The sequence below is a fragment of the Abrus precatorius genome, unplaced genomic scaffold (assembly GCF_003935025.1).
Source record: "Abrus precatorius isolate BTA unplaced genomic scaffold, Abrus_2018 Scaffold2, whole genome shotgun sequence".
NCBI lineage: Eukaryota > Viridiplantae > Streptophyta > Magnoliopsida > Fabales > Fabaceae > Abrus > Abrus precatorius.
In genome coordinates, this window is record NW_020874362.1 from 37,718,240 (window position 1) to 37,740,586 (window position 22,347).

At 32.8% G+C, this 22,347-nt stretch overlaps 4 protein-coding genes across 5 annotated transcripts; 3 read left to right on the top strand and 1 right to left on the bottom strand.

The window, feature by feature from the left end:
• The first annotated feature begins 3,199 nt into the window (after positions 1-3,199).
• On the top strand, positions 3,200-4,524 carry LOC113858426 (bZIP transcription factor 11-like). The gene is made up of 2 exons (XM_027491089.1): positions 3,200-3,660; positions 3,789-4,524. Exons 1-2 carry the CDS (start codon positions 3,554-3,556, stop codon positions 4,279-4,281), a joined length of 600 nt encoding a protein of 199 aa, XP_027346890.1. The 5' UTR covers positions 3,200-3,553; the 3' UTR covers positions 4,282-4,524.
• A 3,678-nt stretch (positions 4,525-8,202) lies between these two features.
• On the bottom strand, positions 8,203-10,948 carry LOC113859136 (pentatricopeptide repeat-containing protein At5g44230). The gene has a single exon (XM_027491952.1). It carries the CDS (start codon positions 10,848-10,850, stop codon positions 8,991-8,993), a length of 1,860 nt encoding a protein of 619 aa, XP_027347753.1. The 5' UTR covers positions 10,851-10,948; the 3' UTR covers positions 8,203-8,990.
• A 631-nt stretch (positions 10,949-11,579) lies between these two features.
• On the top strand, positions 11,580-18,158 carry LOC113857507 (probable acyl-activating enzyme 18, peroxisomal). 2 transcript variants are annotated; one of them, XM_027489485.1, is made up of 13 exons: positions 11,580-12,104; positions 12,177-12,566; positions 12,692-12,893; positions 13,751-13,791; positions 14,402-14,539; positions 14,655-14,728; positions 14,808-15,028; positions 15,508-15,602; positions 15,672-15,888; positions 16,399-16,524; positions 17,016-17,114; positions 17,511-17,717; positions 17,813-18,158. In XM_027489485.1, exons 1-13 carry the CDS (start codon positions 11,830-11,832, stop codon positions 17,924-17,926), a joined length of 2,199 nt encoding a protein of 732 aa, XP_027345286.1. In that variant the 5' UTR covers positions 11,580-11,829; the 3' UTR covers positions 17,927-18,158. The 2 variants fall into 2 exon arrangements, with proteins under 2 accessions (XP_027345286.1, XP_027345285.1); XM_027489484.1 differs by having other exon boundaries at positions 11,787-12,104; positions 17,013-17,114; positions 17,813-18,058.
• A 447-nt stretch (positions 18,159-18,605) lies between these two features.
• Positions 18,606-21,177, top strand: LOC113857508 (thioredoxin-like fold domain-containing protein MRL7 homolog, chloroplastic). The gene is made up of 4 exons (XM_027489486.1): positions 18,606-19,768; positions 20,386-20,470; positions 20,704-20,815; positions 20,923-21,177. The coding sequence occupies exons 1-4, from the start codon at positions 18,969-18,971 to the stop codon at positions 21,024-21,026; spliced, it is 1,101 nt and encodes a 366-aa protein (XP_027345287.1). The 5' UTR covers positions 18,606-18,968; the 3' UTR covers positions 21,027-21,177.
• The last annotated feature ends 1,170 nt before the right edge of the window (positions 21,178-22,347 follow it).

Sequence of the window (22,347 nt, forward strand, 5' to 3'; positions counted from 1 at the left end):
AAAAAAAAAAATCAGAGATAGTAATAAGAAGATAATTAATAGGAGTCCAACTTCAACCTTACCCTTTAACGGATGTGTTTAAACCATGTTTGACTTTTTGGTCCACCCCTTTAAAGGCACATTACTAAAAACTTTTCACTCATTAAACTTAAGATTAATTAAAATTAAATTTATTTTCTTTCATATTAAATAACTATTAGTCTTTTTTTTCCGCTATTTTCTTTCTATTTATATTGTTTTTTCAATAAATTTTCCTCAAACTAAATAAAGTGCGTTTGATGGGATAACAGTCGACGTACTTTTGTGCAACAGTCACTGTTTGTAGGTTTATTGTAACATGCTGTCGTGTGGTGAGGTGATGCTGCCCCAGTGATATGCCAAATCTTGAGTTCGTTCACGGGTTCTGTTTACTATTTTGTGTATGTTATGTTACATTTGGCTTCTATTGTTGGGAGTAGCTGTGTTTTGAGACACATGATAAGTGTGCTCTTACAATAGTTACATTACCTTACATTTAAGAGCATTTGACCATGTTTAAGGACTTCTTCGAGGGGCATGTTTAGGGACTGTTTGGGGGTCTTTGGAGAGAAAAAGTAGAAGGGAGGATATACTTTTTAATTTTAATATAAAAACATAATTAATATATTAGATTTATGTTATATATCAATTTTTATTTTTTTAAAAATGTTAATTTAAAATATATTTATTTAAAATAGCAATTTTATCTTTTCCCTTCCTTTCCCTTTTTCAAATATCCTATAAGAGAGTGTAGTCTTCATCCAATAATATTGAACAATAAAATAAGTTTACAGATAATTGACGCAGTGAGATCATCGTCAGTCAGAAAAGATGAACTATAGCAGCCATCTACTTGTGCTTGCCATCAAAATTTACCATTTTATGGACAATTGGCACAACGGAAATGATTTTTTAGCTGCTGAGGAAAGGCTATTGTAAGAGACACCATATTTATATATTAACTTTAATTCATCGTTTATTAAAAAAATAATCCTAGTTTGGACATATATAAGGCAAATTAAGTGTATATCTGAATTGTAGCACGTGAAAAGCACTTGGTACGTAGATATTCCAGAAGCAGGAGTAGTGACGAGTGTTTTGACGATTAAAATAAGATTTGGGGGGCGTTGGGAGATGACTTAAGTGATAAGGTTTATAATAGAGATGTATGAAGCTTCTGAGAAACAACGCATAACGATGAAAATGAGTGACACCCAACTCATGCAGGTTTGAAAAAGGTTGTTTACTTGCAGAGATGGTTTGAACTTTGAAGCATATAATATATTAATAACAGCGTAGCAATGGCATATGCTCACCCTACTGGATTTTGGTCGGAAACCTTTTTCTTTATTTTCCAACAACCCATAACCCACAACTCCAACCATGTGCTAGCTTATTCTACAATAATGCATATCGTATATCAAATATTCATTTCTGTCGTCAAAACTCTAAATTCAACTAATGAATGTTTAATTTTTATTATCATTTTATAAAATTAATGGATGATTATTTTTTTATAAAAATAATGAATAAAAGAGATATTAATTATTAATAAATGAAAGATATAATAGAAAGTTATCTCATGATTTTTTATGATATTTAGAATACTAAGCATTTTTTTAATTATTTGTACAAAACTTTATATGTCAAAGAACAAGATGAAAAGGATATTTTAGCAATTAAAATGAATTTTGTGATTCCATGGCATTTTTTTTGGCATATATCAATAACAAATAAACTTAAACCTAAGCCTATTGCAAATTATATATCTATTTATAATCCTTTATAATCAATGCATGACACGGCTCTAAAGAATCTGCAACTTTTACGTACATTACTTTTTGAATTAACTATTTTTGTCAACATCAAATTTGGATTAATTTTAAGTATATAAAAATAAAAATATATTTTTTATTAAAAATTCTTTATTTTACTTTTAAAATTTTTTATATAATAACTGGTTATTTAAAAAAAACTACTAATTTTTAGATCTTAAAATTAATGTTAATATTTTTAATTTTTCCTTCTTTTATATATTTTAGAATGTTAAAATATTTACAGAGAACTATTAGGCTGTTTCAAAATATGTAAATTCAGTTTCAGACTTTTAAGTGATTTTATTTTATTTATTAGATTTAGATAATGAGAATAATTCGGCTTGAGTGAATTTATAAGAAGTTTCTATAAAAAATTAGTATAAAAATAAATAATATTTGTATAAGTTAAAAATTATTTATCTCTTTAAATTTTATAAACATTAAATGAAAGAACTTTTTCAAACTTCAAAAGAAAAAAATGTTATTTTTAATTTATATAAAAAATAAATATTTTTATACTAATTCTTTTGTCTTATAAAAATCCTCAAAAATTCATTCTCTCAACGTGTCAATTATATGTAAAGATAGATTATGAGAATGAGTGGGTTAGTTTCTATCTTCAATACTTTTTACTTATATTTATCACTCCGTGGAAGAAGTGTTGAAACCTACGGTTGTTTCATTAAAACAACATGCTAGTTAGAACATATTATATGTTGAAGTAACCTATTTATTTTAAATGACGATAAATTTTATGCACACTTCAAATGTTTCTCAATGGGAAAAAAAATAATCTGAAGCTGAAATTGATGTTAAAATAAAATGAGTTTATAGGAAGAGGTCAAAAGCTTTTGCAGCTCATCCAAATGCCATAGATGATTGGCCATAGGTAATAACAAAGAGAACAACATAAGACGCCAAGGAGCACCAAGAATAAAAAGGAAGACCAAAAGACTAATATTAAAAAAGAGGAACTACAGCTACCATTCATTACCTATGATTCGATCCATAATAATAAATACAACAAATGGGTGGTCCTGCTTCTAAGTAGTAGATCACCGTCATATTGGGTTACCATTTGGTAAATGGAAATATATAAATAAATAAAGAAAATAATAAAATAAAACTGCGCATGCACATGAACAGCAGCAGTGACCATCGTTCTACTGTGTGACCCTTTCCCAGTCCTTTCCTTCTTTTCTTGCTTTCACTGTCTTATTTATCTGTATTGACTTTTTTATTATTATTATGCAGCACACACCAAAAAGCTAAAAATCAAGGACCAAAATCCGCAGCCCAATTTTTTTGCATTATTTAATTTTATTCCATTAATACAATGGGCAATTTTTTGTCTATAAATTCCACTAATGAATCCCTTCAAAACCTCTTTCCTTTCTCATCTTATCCTCCTCCTAAAAATTGGTCAAAATCTATCCTTCCTCTAATTTTTGCTTATTCCTTCTTATCATCTTCTTCTGCCTATAGAATTCAAGTTTGTTCTGCCCATAGTTTTTGACACCCTTTTCCAAGCTCTAGAAATATCTCCTGCAAACAATCTTCAAGGCCACATATCCCTTAACCATCAATTGCCATACCCATCTCACGTAAACCAAACCTTCTTCCTTCCAGCATTTGATTTGGCACAAAGCTACTTGGAACTTGTTTGTTCATAATACAGCTATATTTATGCCGTTATGAATGATTGAGATACATCACAAATGTCTCCAGTAATCTGTGAGATCCTCCGCTCTGGCTTTACCATAAACTCCACCCTCAGACGCAGGACACACTTGGTGCAATCTTTCTCAGTTGTTTTCCTCTACTGGTTCTACGTTTTCTCATGAACTAATCCTCACACATATTTCTACCCTTAAAACAAATCATAGTTTGTCTCTCTAGCCTTGTTCTTAATTTTTCCTTTGACATTACATTGAATCATTAAAACTTAATTAGTATTACATACATACATATATATAGCATGGCTTCTCCTAGGGGAGCTTATTCATCAGGTTCAAGCTCTCTTCAAAACTCTCCCTCAGGTTCTGAGGGAGATATAATGGAACAAAGGAAGAGAAAGAGAATGTTATCCAATAGGGAATCGGCACGTAGATCAAGGATGAGGAAACAGCAGCATCTAGAAGGTCTTAGTGCACAAGTGGATGAGCTGAAGAAGGAGAACACCCAAATAAGCACAAGCATAGGAATCACCACACAGTTGTATCTGAAGGTGGAGGGTGAGAATGCAATTCTCAGGGTTCAGATGGCAGAACTCAGCAACAGGTTGCAGTCTCTCAACGAAATCATAAATTTCATAAACTCAAGCAACTACTTGCTCTTTGATGAGGCACAAGAGACCCAATTCAATGATTGTGCCTTCATGGATGCTTGGAACTCTCTGCCTATCAATCAACCAATCATGCCCCAAGCTGACATGTTGATGTATTGATTGATCAATTTTTATTTGGAATTATTGCAGTGATGGCTGATTAATTCGTGGTGCTGATCGATTGTAACACCCCTCCTGTTTGTCTCTAGTGTTTTTTGTTTTTGTTTTTGTTGTAATTTCCATTATTTCCATTTCTATTGTATCAGACATATTATGGGTTGTGTGTATTTTGAGAGGGGGATTTATTTTTTTTCTTCTCAAGACTGGAAAAATCGAGGTTTTTAATTTCTTTAAATATATTATTTTCATTTACTTTCTCTCCTATTTGATGAAATGCGGACATTAGAAGAATTTCATTAAAAAAAATTATACTGTAAGTTCCTGACATCTTCAGCCTTTTGATTGGTGCATGCAATGGTATCCTTTGACGTCACTGATTGGCAACTTGCTGTTTTATATTTAAGCAGTATTTAACTTTTTTAAAAATAAAAAGGTGTATAAAATAAAAATATAACATACTTTCTTGGTTAATTTACATGTTTTTTTTTTAATTTTAGAAGAGTTAAATTCATTTAAATAAAACTAAAACTTAATCTGGCTAATCACGCTGTCATGTATAATTTATCAACTTCATCTTTAAATTTTATGTAAAAACAATAAAAAAATGTTGATAACCTTATATAATTAAGAATTTTAATATACAAGCTGTAAGGGATTCACATGGATGTTTAAAGCGTGTAAATTGTCAATTTGTCACCATTAAGAAAGATGGCGTATGCCATTTAAACAATACTTGATACCAATCATAACCAGTTACTGATATAAACAAAATATTAATGTGCAATCATAATTTAGATCAATTGTAAAGGAAGAACCTAAAATTTAAAAGTTGGGGGATACTTAGATATTTTAGAAAAAGAGACAATTGTTCTATGTGGAAAATTTGTACCATTGCCGGGGAAAAAAAGTTAAGTTGTGCATAAGAATATAATATTGGCATTATTGGTTATGCATGCTTTCATTGTTGAGCATAATGAGTGGGAAAGATATAATATTCAAAGTGGGAGTTAATTAGTTTGGTCATCATCCTCTAAAGAAATGAAAATGTGAAAGCAATGAATTGGAATCTAAATGATATTCGTTTTCAGAACTGATATATGCCATTTGCCATGTAAGACAACAAGGCCTAATCATGCCCAAATAGTACTACCCTGATCGTTTGTGTGAGTATTTTTTTTTTTAAACACAAATTTTAATTTTTTAAAAAATAACTAAATAATTTTAAACTCTAAAAAAAAAAATATTTTTTAATTTATAAAGAATATAAAAAGATTTTCCTTTTGATTTTCAAAATTTACTTGGTTAGCTTGAATCTATCTTAGAGAAGTTCCATTTATAAAAATGAAAGAAGTCTACATTAAAGTCTAACCTTTTGTACAAATAAACTTTAGTATAAAAACAACTTATTCTGATCTATCAGTTGGGCACCAAAAAAAATATATCAAAGTTAAGTTGTGCATTAGAATATAATATTGGCACTATTGGTTATGAATGCCTTCCGTGTTTGGATTTTCATTGTTGGACAGAACAAGTTGGAACAATTTTAATATTTGAAGTGAAAGTTAATCAATTAGCTCATCATCCTTTAATCAAATGGGAATGTGAAGACTGTGTAAGCAGGTTGGAAAATTTAGTTTATGTTTGATTGGACGTTAGAAAATTATGTTTTGTATTTTTTCAATTGTATATCTAAATCTCAATGTGATTTTAATCTCTCTTATTTTAACTACTTATATTTATTTTTATGATTTTTAAATTAAATCATTCACTACAAATTTTGTTTTAATAATTAATAAAAAATATAAAAAAATGCAACATATATCATTAATATAAATATATTTACAAAATATAAATTAAATAAAAATAAAATATTTTTTAATTTATGCAAATTAATAACATATTATGCTTTTATTATAATTTTGTTAGTTATTGGATGTAACATACGTGAACTTAATTTAAACAATTGATAAACTAAAAACTATAAATGTGAATAATTTAAATTAAAAATAAAATCATACATAAATTAAAATATAGTGACTAAAAATACAGATAAACACACATTTTAGTAAACAATATTTACTTTTTCTATTTTAAAATTTTTTATTTTAAGATTTTTTTACATGAATTAAGGATATATTTAATATTATCATTTTTAGTAAATTTATCATCTAAATTTTATTAATTTTTATATTTCTTATCAATTAATTGTTCTTTTATTTTAAATTAAAACTTAAATTAATAAAAAGAAAAACTAATATTGTCGTAAGTTAAAAGTGATAGATAAATAAATAAATATGTTAAAATGTAACGGATAAAAAAATAAAGGAAGTAAATTTTAAATAAATTTATAACAAATTATTTTCAAAAAATTATAATATTTTTTATTATAATTTTTAGTGAGTGAACCAAATCATTATTTGGTATATTATAATTATATTTAATAAATTAAAATATATTTTAATAAGTTTAACTTTATTGAACTCAAAAATAAGCTGTCACTAATAATGTCTTCACGAGCCCAACTTGGACCCGGAAAATCCGGATCCCTTAATTATGCCCATGTTTGTTTGTGTTTGTCTACATAAAGAATAGTTAATTTTTTTAAAATAATTTAATATTATCCTGTTTTTATTTATCTCTTAATGAAAAGAAAACATTATACAGAATAAAAAATTAATTATTTTATTAAAATTATTTGATGAATTTACTAATTTAGTTTTTATTAATGATTTTTCTCTAAATTTTGGATTATGTGACTGAGAGTACATTTAGTAATACAAATTTAAAGTTTATTTACGAGCTTGTATTTTTTTTATTAATAAATTAGCAGATTAAATTTTTAAACAAACAAATAAATAAAATGTGTATATTTTAAAAGTTAATTTATAAAAAATATTTTAAAAGAATTTAATTTATTTTATATATTTTTTAAATACATTTCTTTCATACAAAATAGTTATTTTTATTCATTTAATATATTTTAACTAATTGTAAAATTAAATTTATCAAAAAAATCTAATTCAATAAATTAATAATGACTTATTAGTTTTTAAGTTGACTTTACTCAATAGAGTTCAAGTGTTTTTATTATTGTACTTAGAGTTTCAATATAAGCAAAAAAGATAGTATTCAAAAATAATAATTTATATTATTTTAAAATTTTACAGGGATAGATAATTAAAAACAAGTTTTTCTTTGATTTTTGAACCAATAAATAAGAAAGAAAGTAGTAATTTATTTCTTTTAAAAAGTAAGCACTAATCAATGCCCTTAAGGCTTTGATTAATGAATAAAAAGTAAAAAAACACTTTAACAAGAGCATTTTAAATAAAACAAAAAGCAAACAGTTTTAACATTTGTTTTAAAAACTAAAAGGTAGTTTATGAAAAAAAACTAAAAAAAATACCATTAAACTACTTTTTAGTCTTTTCAAAACTTATATTATCTGTTTGAGTTAATTTATTTCACATAGCAAAAGAAAATTCATATTTTTAATATTAAAAAAGTTTTATTTATAAAAGGACCGGGTTGGTTATAAGGTTTAAGAGAAAAATTGTCTAGAAAACCCATTTAAATTTTAACACAATATTTTGATGCTTGTATGTTTTTTGTTTAAATAACTAAACTCCAAATTAGCCAGTATTAAAAGCAAATCACTTTATCCACCCTTAATGAATAAACTGAGGATGATAAGTCAATTGCCAATGTTGTATTCTCTTTTGGGGGAGGGGAAGGGGCATCTTTCCTTTTGGAGGAAGAGAAAGGGGCATTTGCAAAAGATAAAAAAAAATTGACTCATTCTTTTATGGGTATATGTTAAATTAAAATAAAAAGTGATTTTAACTCGATTATCATCTCCCAAAATATTTTAGATTAGCATCACGGAAATATCTAAATTTAACCTCCTCTATTTATAAATTTCCCATTGCAATTAAAATCACATGTGGAGAAAAACATTACACACCGTTTGCCTGTTGGTCCAAATAATCTTTTAAATAATAATATTATTATATATCTTAAGAATGATTACAGTGTAATACCAAGACGGGCACTTTCTTTTGAAAAGTAATAAATTAATTCATTAAGAAAAACTAAATCTATTTTTGCTAGAGCTACCCATAAAATCATAGCTCATTGTTTTAAGGCATTCTCTAGCAGCCTGCTATGCTATCTATTTAGCCGACTTATTTGAGATAGATCTTCAATAGACCGGGTCAAATTAAAGACCAAAACTATGAGGGCTTCCTTTGGCTTGTTTCTTCAGTATCTCTTCATGACTGACTTTCTATTACTAACCATTGTTTTATTTGTCACTGCTTCAGGATGCCACCATATTCAATGTTCAATATAGTACGCTTTCTATTACTAACCTTGATGTTACTAATTGATAATTGCATTCATCTTGAGTCTCTAACAAATTTTCCTTTGCCAACAACAAAAATTGTTTGCTAGTTGCCCTTGCTTGCCTTCCCTCTCCATCTTTAATTCTTCTCAATGATAAATTGCACAACCCTGTACAATGAACAGTTGTGCAGTTGATCTAAAATTTTCAATATCCTTATCTGATAGCTGATCTCTGGGCAACCGTAAAGCAATTCTTTACATGCCTCTAATTTATCAAAAATAAAAAATGGTCACTCTCCCATTTCAAAGTTATTCTTCCAACACCAATATCTCAGCTTATCATCCGCATATGACCTACGCCTTGGTTACCAAAAATTATTACATGAGCAAGCCCCATTAAGAAAGTGGTGGAATCTCATGTTATCCCTCACAACTATTTTCCTTCCTGTAACTTTTGATGCGCCACACATTAGAATATGACAATCCTCACATATCCTAACGTTCTTCATAATCTTTATAGTGGAACCAGCATCAGTATTCAGCAATCCAAAAGCTAAAGCTAGTTTTTCACTATGAGCCATTAACACAAGCCTCTTTTCTTTATCATTAATATCATATGGCACCGATCCTAGGTTAGGCTGGTATCCAATAGCCTTCAGTCTTTCCAAAAGATCATCTAATTCCTTCTTTATCTCATTAATTTCTGGATGTTTCACATCACCAGCAAAGAACTCGTGAACCATACCATTTTTTGCTTCAACCCAGCTACACCCTGGATTTTTCTTCAATTTTTTACCTCTCATCAATTTCCTGACCCTTGACACGTCATCCCATCTTCCAGCTGATGCATAAGTGTTAGAAAGTAATAAATAATTTCCTATATTATCAGGTTCAAGCTCAAATAAATGGCTTGAAGCAATTTCGGCAACATCAGGGTTCCCATGGACGTGTGACGCTCCAAGAAGCGCTCCCCACACAGCTCCATTGGGCTCCATAGGCATTGCCTCAACAAGCCGAAGTGCTTTTTCCAAGAGTCCAGCTCGGCCAAGAAGATCAGCCATGCAAGCGTAATGATCTGTAGTTGGAGCAACACCAAAACATCTTTCCATGGTAGCAAAAAGCTGCTGACCTTGGTCTACCATGCCTGAGTGACTGCACGCTGTAAGCACCCCTACAAAAGTAACATGATTTGGTTTTATCTCTGTTTCCAACATTTCATAAAATAACTTAATTGCCGCATGAGCACGGCCATGTACTGCAAACCCCACAATCATGGAACTGTAAGAAAACACATTTCTTTCCTTCATTCCTTTAAAGACATTATATGCCTCCTCCACACTACCGCATTTCGAGTACATGTCAATCAATGCTGATCCCACAAGGACATTACTCGCTGCCCCAAATCCAGAACTCTCAGCAATGTCCCTAATCCAGTTAGCATACTTAGATGCACCCAATTGAGCACAAGCTGATATGACACCAACCAAGGTAACCTGATCGATCTCTATACCCGCATTTTGCAACCGCTGAAAAAACTCCAACGCTTTCTTTGGCATGGCATTCTGGGCATACCCATTGACCATTGCAGTCCAAGCCACCATATCCTTCCCAGGCAACCCATCAAACAATTCCTGCGCGGACTCCATATCACCACTCCTTGCGTAGGCAACAATCAACTCCGTCCAAGAAACCACATCCCGTTTAGGCATTTCATCGAACACCTTGCGCGCACAATGCAAAAACCCACATTTCACGTACATATCAATCAGGGTGTTGTTGACGTACAAATCAGACGCGAACCCACCTAACAAGAGTGTCTGGGCATGGAGCTGCGCGCCCAAAGCGGCTTCTTGAGCAACGCCACAAGCGGAAAGCAGAGCAGAGAAGGTAAAGGAGACGGGACCGCTGCGTTGCTTCCTCATAGAAGCGTACAAACGAAGCGCTTCAAAAAGGGGTCCTCGAAGAGCGTAGGCGCGAATGAGAGCGGTCCATAGAAATGGGTTTGGAGAATGAACCTGCGAGAAGAGAAGGCGAGGGTAGGAGTGGAGGGGAACGTGGGGGAAGATGGTGAGAACGCGAAGGAGCTTTGTGATAACGTAGGAACATTGGTGGAGGTTGTTGCGGTAGATGTTGGCATGAACTTGTTTGACGTGGTTGAGGTTGGTGCAACAATGGAGAATACTCATCAGTTGACGCTCCAAAACCCTCTTAGTATCCAACATCATCACCCCTCACTCTCATCTCACACAGTCACACTCCCCTATGTTCCTATGTTATCATACCACATCATTCCAACTTCTTTACTTTTTGCCCCTATAACAATCATCTTCGATGTACCCTTTTTCTTATAACATAAAACAATAAATACCTAAAACATACCCTTCAATATAAATTTTAAATTTTTTATTATTAAATAAAGTTTCGTACGGATTTTATTAAATAATTAAAATATATCAAAATAACGAGTCGATATAAAACAATACTACATAATAAAAATATTAAACCAAAGTTCGTTAAAAAAATCATTAATACTACTTATATAACATCAAAACTCAATAACAAATAAGAAAGAGCATTAATACCCATATCTAAAACTTGGGTAGGTGTAATAATAGGAGGAGCACGTGGTCAACAAGGTAACCTATTCTGAATTCCAATTTTCAACTCAGTCACGTTAACAAAGAAAAGTTTCCTTTCCTTGCCACAGGAGTGATTTTTCAGAAGAGTATAACATCCTTATTTAGATATTTTGTTGTTTTGTGAAAGAAAAGAAAATAAATTAAATGGGACTCATCAAAATAACACTGAACAAAAATATTATACTGCAATTTTTAATTTTTTATAAATATAAAACATTTTTTCATGTAAATTACTTTTTTCTGGTCTCTTTTGTATTTTTTTTTATTTATCCAAACAACGTATATTTTTCACCTCGTATTCCATTCAAACAAAGCAAGTTCAGGTATTTGTCAGTTATCACTACTCCTGCTAAGGATGGTTCGAAGACCCTTGTTAGTTTTCCGTTGGGTGCACCTGCCTATTCACTTGTCACTTATCACCTACCTCCTCACAGTGTTAGGTGATGCCGAGGCACTGCGTCTGCGTTGTCAACTTGGTGACCTCATATTCTAACAACAACTTCCATTCAATAATGTTCCTACTCTCTCTGTCTTAACACACACACACACATAGAAAGAGAAAGAGATGGGTAAGAGCGTAAGAGAATTGGGAGTTGAAGACTTAGTGAAGGCTGGCTTAACTGCGTCAGAAGCCAACGATTTGTACGGCGTCGTGAGGGAAATCCTCTCCCTATCAGCATCCCAACCCTCAGACATATGGCGCCAACTTGTGAGTCGCAGAGTGTTGAAACCATCCTACCCACATCCCTTGCATCAGCTTCTCTACTACTCTGTCTATCACTCTGCTTTCCATTCCCACCATGCAGATGCTCTCCCACCCCTTTATTGGTTCCCTTCTCTGTAAGTCTTTCTTTTGCTTATTCTCATATCATATCATATCTTTCTCATATCAAAATCCACTTTTTTATGCAGAGAGCAGTCCAAACGCACCAACCTGGGTCGTCTCATGGAAACTCACGCCCCTAAGCTTTTAGGAGCTTCCTACAAAGATCCCATTACTAGTTATTCTCTCTTTCATAGTTTCTCTGTTCAACACCCTCAGCTCTACTGGTCCCTCATCCTCAATGAACTCTCACTCTCCTTTGTTCAACCTCCCAACTGCATTTTGGATACTTCTGATCCCTCAAAACGTGGAGGCACTTGGCTTCCCGGTTCTGTCCTCAACATTGCCGACTGCTGCTTGCAACCCTCCTCACACCCCTACAGACCCGATCACAGTGTCGCCATCGTTTGGAGAGACGAGCGCTTTGATCATTCCGAGGTTAACCGTATCACTCTCCAACAACTCCGACATCAAGTCATGTAAGCTTTTCAACTCACTCTCTTGCTTATTTTAATCCTCACACACAAGCTCGTTTCTTGATTTTTTCTTAAACGGTATGAAATGTTTTATCTCCTTCTTCTCGTGTTTGCCATGTTATTTCCAGGTTGGTAGCAAATGCAATCGATGCCACATTCTCGAAGGGAGATCCAATCGCTATTGACATGCAGATGACAGTCAATGCTGTGATTATATATCTAGCCATTGTTCTTGCAGGATGTGTTGTTGTATCAATAGCTGATAGCTTTGCACCAAAGGAAATTGCAACTCGCCTCCGTGTTTCTAAAGCAAAGGGTATTTTCACACAGGTGATCTTTAATCTTTATATTTGGTGCTTTGTGTTTGACTTCAATTGCAAAGCTAATGTTGATTGAATTGAAACTATTTAATATTTAGAAATAATTGGAGATGTCTTGTTCTTTCTCATTTACCAATTTATGAGTATAATAGTATTTAGTATGCATGAACAATGCCGAAATTACCAAATCTTTGTTTTGCCTTGGAAAGTTTCATTTTCATTGGATACGTGGTGACACTTTGTTTGACAAGACTCAACAGTCACGCTGTCTATTAGAGAAGTGGATCACTTGCTAATAGATCTTTGTATTACATCTCAACACATGTAATGCATCTCAGTTAATATCAACTGTGTTTCAATCTCTTTATCCATCTTCCTTTCTCTATACCTATAACCCCATAATTTTAACAATATGATCAACTTCTAATCGATAACCTACTATCACTAGAGCCTATGTGAGGAGAAATGGAGGGAAAGTAGTAAATAATGACTCACGTGAGCATGGGAGTTGAGGAAAAAGGATATAAGCATAAGATATTTTCTTGGAACTGCCTAGACAAGTGACAATGGGAAGAGGAAGAGCGGGGAAGGTGTGATGTTTGTTAGTATTGAAGGCAGAGAGAATGGGAGAGGAAAGGCAGGCAAAAATTCAGTGGGAAGAGTGGTCTTTGGGAGCAAGCTAGCCACTTGAAGAGCTAGCCTACTTACTGTAATGCTCCATTTCTGTTTCTTTCTTATTTGAGTTTCGGTAATCTCTGGGTTAATTCCATGTTTCATGCAATATTAGATCGTATTTCTATCAATTTGCCAATTTTTAAGCAACAAATTGAGATTGTTGTATATCTCTCAACTGTAATCTGTTTTCAGGATTTCATATCAAGAGGCGGCAGAAAATTTCCTTTGTACAGGTAGAAAATTATTAGCATTTTACCTTTTGCTGTGTTTTTTATATACAACTTTGGAATATTGAAGTCATATTTTACATGGGCATGGGGTGCTGTTATGATGTCTTGTTTAATTTATCTGTTCAGATTATAGTTGGCCAATTTTATGTGTCTGCTCTGTGATATTTGATTATTGTTCTAAATGCTAGTTATAATCTCTAGATTGGAGTTTGTGTATCTGAACAGACCTATTCATTGGCAACAAAATTAATTAGCCATTGATTGAAATGCACCAAAGGTGGAAGTAAACTCTCCTTTTAACTTGAATTATGAAAATCAATATTTTCAAGGCATTCTAATGTATATAGACTCTCCTCAACCAATGTTGTTCAGAAATGTCTGAAATGAATGTACTAGTGCTGCTCTTTGACCTAAGTTTGCATTCTAGATATTCAAGATCTAACCAATACCTACTTGAATGCCTCTCTAAGATTGCTTTGCCATCCAAAACTTGAAAAGATTAAAAATGTCGATCTTGGTAGTGGCCATAGTTGAATGTTTATTAGATATATTTATGATTGATCTTTGAGCACATAGACCACCGGAAACCTCATTCTGCATATTCTCCTTGCAGTCGAGTCATTGAAGCAGCTGCATGTAAAGTTATTGTGCTCCCAGTGATAGGTGATGACGTAGGAGTACAGTTAAGAGAACAGGACTTATCATGGAAAGGTTTTCTCTCTTCTGCCGTTTCGAAGACTAAGAACACCAGGTAATGCATATTACAATGTGTTCATTAAACAATATCCTAGTCTAAACAGAAAAGAGAAAGAAATTGCATTATTTCTTTCGTATTTTGTCTCATCCTAACATTTAACCGTTGACAGATCAGATCATTACTCTCCAATCTATCAATCAGTCGATTCCGTCACTAATATACTATTCTCTTCTGGAACCACAGGTGAAGATTCCCCCTTACAATGTATCAGGTATAGACTACCATTCTAATGATTTTCTGGTTATATTTTGGCTTTTTCCAGGAGATCCAAAAGCTATTCCTTGGACTCAACTTGCACCAATCCGAAGTGCTGCTGATGGATGGGCAGCCATTGATGTTCAAGCTGGAGATGTCTATTGCTGGCCTACAAATTTAGGATGGGTGATAGGACCAACTGTATTGTATCATTGTTTTCTGACTGGTGCAACTCTTGCTCTGTACCATGGATCTCCTCAAGGCCGTGATTTTGGAAAATTTGTTCAGGTTAGTCCCGCAAATCAAATATTTCATTCCCTGTATAGTTTTTGCTAAATACAATCAAATCTTTTTATTTTTATTTTCTTCTATATAGTTATAATTATTTTTTAATCACCTAAAAAGTTGGAAATACAAACCAAAATGTAAATGCTAGTTAGTTCTGAGAATAGAACAAAGTGGGAACTAGACTAGACGTAGTCCTTAAAAATTTACGAATGAAAAAAACTGATTAGCTGCTGTAGGTCCTATCTCCTTTGTGATACTGTGATGTACTGGGCAATACTTTAATCAATAACTGAAAGTGAAACATTTTAGCAACAAAAGGAGTTGGCTAAGGTTAGGATAGGACTTAGGTCAGACATTAATACAGAACTGAAAGTGAAAGTGTCATCATAATTGCAATGGTTGATGTTGTATTCTGCATCAATAGAATTTGATGCATCAAACCAAAGTACAACCTTATTTATTGAATTACAGTTGTTCAGGATGCAGGGGTTACCATTTTGGGAACAGTTCCGAGCTTAGTAAAAGCTTGGAAGAGTACACAGTGTATGGAGGGCTTGGATTGGACAAAGATAAAGTAATATCTCAGTAATTTAAATACCCAAGTATTCATAAGAAAAATGAACTGAACTGCGGTTATATGCAGGTCATTTTGTTCCAGTGGTGAAACATCAAATGTTGATGATGATCTATGGCTTTCTTCAAAAGCTTATTACAATCCTATCGTTGAACTGTGTGGAGGCACTGAGCTTGCATCTAGCTACATTGCAGGAAGTCCCCTACAGCCTCAAGCTTTTGGAACATTTAGCACCGCATCAATGACAACTGGCTTTCTCATTTTTGACGAAAATGGAGTTCCTTATGTAAGAGATTTTCTTGATAGTTTTTCTTTGGTCATGATATTATATCACGATCATTCCATACCTGGGTGCAATTCTGTTGTTTGCGATGGGTAATGACATGTGCTTTTACATCTTCTGGACTAGGGAGCATAAATGATATGTCAGTAACATAATGGCTAATCAGAAGCCATGCTCTCAAAATCTAGGCTTAGCTTCCTGAATTCCTAATGCTCATCAATTCAAATTCTCCACTTGAATTCTCTTTTACCACTTGTTTCTGTATAAGTCTAGTCTTTTTGCTAACCTTTTGACCCCCAATTATTTTCTTTAACCTGAATTCCCCATTGCACTCTTAATTCTTTTGAAATTTCCTACTTTTCCCAATTGGATTGATTGCACCTTCACTAGAGATATACAAACTATCCAAGGAATTTCACCAACTTACCTTCATAATAGCAAACCTATCTTTGGGTTTCAATAAATTATATTTTTGGTTTCTAATTTATTTGATCTCTTTGACTAATATGACAGCCAGAGGATGTGGCTTGTGTTGGTGAGGTTGGCTTATTTCCTCTCTCTCTGGGAGCATCTGATCGATTGCTTAATGCTGATCATGAGGAGGTTTACTTTAAGGGAATGCCCATTTATAAAGGGAAGGTAGAACTTTAATCTTCAATTAATTTGCTTAGAATGATTTTCACATTTAGATCCAGTTAGCTTGAACTATTAATTCTTTCATTTGTGAAGGATATCATATTCTGAACCACTTTCACCACCGATCTGGAAGTATTTTGTGGTTAATTATGCACTAAAGGCTTTTTTGTAGTCCCGCTTCACAAGCACGCTTTCATGCACACTTAACAAATTACACATCGAAAACCAAAACCAGATAGAAACATCTTTCAGTCTGAAATTCAGTTGTCCTATGGTTGTTATCAAATATCAAATGCTGTAAATGCTTGTGCAAGCTATCATGATCAAAATTAATTGTAGATCAGTAAGACTTTCTTTAAGGGTTTTCAAACAATCCCTTCTTTGTAAATTATATATTAGTAGTATAGACTATAGACTACGTATGTAATTTAACTACTGTCTTCTATTATTATGGTTATAGTTTGTCATGTCTATCTTTGTATATGTAATAGCAGGTTCTTAGGAGACATGGAGATATAATCAAGAGAACGGTTGGTGGCTATATCATTGTACAGGGGAGGGCTGATGACACCATGAATCTTGGTGGAATAAAGGTATCCCTCTTACACGGAGAATGCAGCATAAAAAACTACTGAGGAATTTTTAACCAGTGTTTCTGAAAGAAAAGAAAATTTAACTAATCTCCCATAGTAATTAAGCCATCCTGTGGCAATAAATCACCTTATAGATTTATGTTTTTCCTGCTCCCAGTTCTACTCTGACTGGAGAATGAAGCTTTTGAAGGATAGGTCTGTAATAGTTGCACATATGGGGTAAAAATGCGATTGTAGCTTTCATGTCCATGATCTGCATGAATTTAGTAAGATGGGATACCCAGTAACTGGTCATAGACATTTTAGAAATTCTTAAACTAACATGATCCTTGTTCTTACTTTGGCATTCTTGAACTGGCTGTTCTTTTTACTTAGAATTTTGTTTCTGATATGCAGACAAGTTCCGTAGAAATTGAGCGTGTCTGTGACAGGGCTGATGAATGCATATTGGAGACCGCTGCAGTGAGTGTTGGAACTGCAAATAGAGGCCCAGAACAACTGGTTGTATTTGTAGTTTTAAAGGAAGGATACAATTCGAATGCAGAAACTCTGAAGTTGAAATTCACTAAAGCCATTCAAAGCAACCTTAATCCTTTGTTTAAGGTCTGATCCTTGTTTGATTTTCACGAAAATGACGTGACTTTAGATGATACAGTTAACTGATTTTGCGTTCACAAACCGTTTTCATTACATTACAGGTAAGCCTTGTTAAAATTGTGGCAGAGTTTCCTCGAACATCTTCGAACAAAATACTGAGGAGAGTAATGAGGGATCAAATGAAGCGTGAGCTATCAGTTCAGAGCAGACTTTAGTGAAACTAGTATTTCTCATCAGACCACGACAGAACAAGCACCAACGTTCAGTCCTCTTGGTGTGTAATCATTGATCAAAGCTGCGAAAATAAGTGTTGAATTACAAGTGGTGGATGAATACACATTAAATATAGCGCAAAATAAGCAAATCTGATTGTAGAATTGCAACCATTCAATGCTAAACAATTAGACAATCTAATCCTATATAATAAAGTCTTCATTATTGAAAGTGAACACATATCTTGGCCACTCTTTTTTATTTAAATTCTGGAATTGTTAATCACTTTTAAATTTTAATTTATACATTAATTTTTTTCCTTTAAATCTTAGCTCTTCTAAAATAACTTTTTTTTTTTTACCTTTTCATGTTAAAATTTTATTTTCTTCTCACAAATTTAATTGTTCATATTGACAAGTTAATTCTTTTAAAGTTTATATTTTCTATTAAATTTTTATTTTTCATAAATTTTAATTACTATATTTATGCTCATAATTTATAAATATGTTTAGAATATTTAATTTTTTTTATTTGATTTAAATTTATAAAATTCTCATGATGAATGCATGGGATGCTTGTTAATGTTTTAAAAAATGACATGTTCACTATAAAAAGAAAATAAGCCCAGTAGAAATTTCTCGCATATAACAGTCTCAGATTGGATTATCCCAAATTCAGAGCTATTGAACTAACTGACATAAATAGTGGCGATAGATGAAGCTGCATAGCAGAGTTCAATTTACTGTGAGTGACGAGTGACGGATAAGAAAAAAGGTAACTCCATTTCAGTAGCAGAGCTTCAATTATATTATTTTCAATGTTCGCTTAGGAACCCCAAAACAAAGTAAATAGTGAAATAGGGGGCCATAATCTCCGCCTGCGTGTTTAGAGCACCACCTGTTTGATAAAAGGACCCAACCACGCCTTCCAATTTCTTTTTTCATTTTCAAAGTTCTCTGTTTATTTTCTCAGTGGCACTCTGCCAAACACACACCCAGAGAGGGTGTAAGATATTTCCACTGACAACGTTGTGAAGTCTCGAAAATGCTGTTTACCCAAACTGCACGCTTTTCCCCTTTCTGTACAACTAACGTCGATGCTACTTTGCATCCAATGTCATCACTTAATATTCAGAATCTTAGTTTCGAATCTGCTGTCGGTTTTTCTCGTTATTCCCCTGTGTCTAGCCACCGCGTTGTAACGCCTGTATCATGCTCCGTTTCTAGAAAGTCTCCCTCAAAACCCAAGCCTGAACCTGAACCTGAAGCTGGTTCCAACCAAGGAGCAAGGCCTAAGGCAAGAACCAGAAGCCCCCAACCTGAAGATGTTGTATCCAGCAATGAAGATAAAAGTTCTGCCGAGACATTCCCCTCAACTATTCCGAGGAAGCCGAGGCGAGGTCGTAGGAGTGAAGCCAGGGCAGTGGAAGATTTTGTACGCAGCTCTCTCGAACGCACTTTTACTGCAATTCGGCAACGAAATGCAGATGCTTTGGAGAATCATGAGAATATAATGAAGGACAGAGATGACGACAATTCTAAGTCTGAAAGTGTTAATGAAGGTGACGATGAGGAAGATGGTGGTGAAGAGAGTGGAAATAAAATGGTGATCGAGGAAGAAAGTAAGAGCTGGCCATTGGATGCAGATGTTGGGTGGGGGATAAGAGCTTCAGAGTATTTTGAGAAGCATCCAATAAAGAATGTTGTGGGAGAAGATGGTTATGAAATTGACTGGGAAGGGGAGATTGATGATAACTGGGTGCAAGAGATCAACTGTTTGGAGTGGGAGAGTTTTGCTTTCCATCCCAGCCCGTTAATTGTCCTTGTCTTTGAGCGCTATAACAGGTCTTTTCTAATATTCTATCAAAATGCCTTTTTTTTTTGTGTGTGGGGGATTTCTTAATGGGATGGTAAAATGTTTAAGTGCCCCATCGGTTTAAAATTGAGTTGAATTGATTTTGAGCCAATTTATGTGATTCAGATGTGTGCATAAATTAATTTAAACCATACATTGTTATTGGAATGCTTGTTTTGCTTTAGAAAGCGTGAGAATCGATTTTCTTTCATAGAGATGAGAAATTAGATGAGTCCATTTTTAATTTTATAATTTTTGTTCTCTTGTCTCTAAAGAAATTTCTTCTTCTATATAGAAAAAATCGGTGTTTTTGAAAGATTTTGTGCTGACAATGATTTGCTATGCATATCTTTAAGATGTCATTTGTTCCCAGAACATAATTGTCGCTTATTCAGAGGGACTTGACTATAGGAATGCGTACAAAGTTTTATTGGAACTGTAACAATTGTTTCAATCATAGATTTTTTGGTATCTCAAAAATTGCATATATGAAAATGCCATATCACCATATATAATGAATGATATATGATGGTAGGGTTTTAAATAATGTTTAGTCATTTTAGCTAAATGTAGTCTTAGTTTGGCGTTTGATTTTGTTATTCCACAGGGCAACTGATAACTGGAAAAATTTGAAAGAGCTGGAGAAAGCAGTAAAGGTGTATTGGAAAGCCAAAGATCGATTGCCTCCCCGGGTATGGTCTTTTTTTCTTCATCTGCTAAAACTGCACTTTCATATTTATACATACCTAAAATGAAAAAATGATGTTGCTTTTCATCAATACAAACGTTCCTTCTGAAACCCACTTATTAGATTTATATTTTCTGTTATCTATCTGTATACAAATGTTACAAATATCCTCCCCATTTTAGAATCTTGAGTCACGTTTTTCATTACCTTATAATATATTAAATTTCCTATTTATAGGCGGTTAAGATAGACGTTAACATCGAGAGAGATTTGGCGTACGCTCTGAAAGTTAGAGAATGTCCTCAAATTTTATTTTTACGGGGTAACAGGATCGTGTACAGAGAGAACGGTGAGATTTTCTCTCTTTTTCTTATGTTTGGTTGGTACCGAGAAGAGCACATTTTTTTCTCTTGGTTCTTCTTTTATAATGATGCACGGATACTTATACCTTTGCAGAACTGAGAACTGCGGATGAGTTGGTTCAGATGATTGCATTTTTCTATTACAATGCAAAGAAGCCTGCGTGGATAGATGATAAGGCCTTGTATTCACGTTACTAATTAATTTTCCGGAATATAGCCCTTGTCAACTTCAAGGTCTGTATCTTTGCAATGAAACAATCAAAACTTGCTTGGTAATTATTGTAAGTTATATAAGTTTTTTGAATGATTGTATGGTTTAAAAAGTAATACAAATAGTGCATTTTATATTTACACTATTGGTCCTTGACTTTACCATGGAGATAAATTAGTCAAGATGTGGCAAATTATTTTAAATACTGCCAGACTACAGTATTAAAAAAATAGTTAATACAAAAATAATTAAAATAAAGTATTTATACATGATGCAACTACTGATTGTCGTGATGTATTAGATGTTCGTCACATTTGATGATGGGATAATAAAAACTTTCACAAAAGTATTACCGCAGGAGATTTTATCATAAGAGATGTTGGACAATTATGAATTAAGATAATTTGATCTATAAAATATTAATGTTTCAGATGTCATTAATCTTGCAATCTCAACCGGACGATAAATGTCAACAAGAAGTATATTGCTTCCAACATTGCACAATTTCATGGAACTTAAATAAAGTAACTTGTGAAGAAGGCATTCACGAGCCTGAGAAAATGGTTGATGTTCTCGATCGTCGAAATAAAATAGATGTTCATCACATGTTCTATTACTTTAGTGAAAATTATGAATAATGTTCATATGTCTAAAGCTAAGGAGAAATTGTGGTTATTATTATTGAAAATCTTATTGAGAGTGAAGTTAAAGATAATTCATATCTTTGGAACCAATCAGGCAAAAGAAAGCAGCAATCACTCCGCACAATTATTTTTTTGGCAATTCCAGAACCCAACATTGAAGCTTTTGAATGCGGTAGGAAAAATTAGAGATGAAATTCACCTAGATTTAAATTTTAAGAAAAACAATATTTTACTAAAATGTTCTAGTTATGTTTACAATGTTATACAGTTGTTAATATATGATATTAACGGGACTATAGATATATAAGAGGGTATTAAAAAAATTATCTTATTAATTTATCATAATTATCAATTTTGTAAATTAGCTCAAGTTGAGACTTAAAACACATGAGATTTAATTGTATATGTGTTTTGGAAAAGAAAAATTTTGCTAAGTTACAAAGTTTTATTGCCTTTTAAAGAAGGTTGAGATCACCTAGAAAAGTTGTTGACATAATTACAGTTTCAACTAAAATCAATGTAACTTTAGGTCTCCACATATCGATCAAGTTATGGAAGGATAGAGGACTTTAAAAATTTAGAATTTTGTTGGAAGAAAAACATTTTTTTTAACATGCTTCACAATGGAATATAAAAAGTCCTATTTTTTTTTTTTGTTGAAATA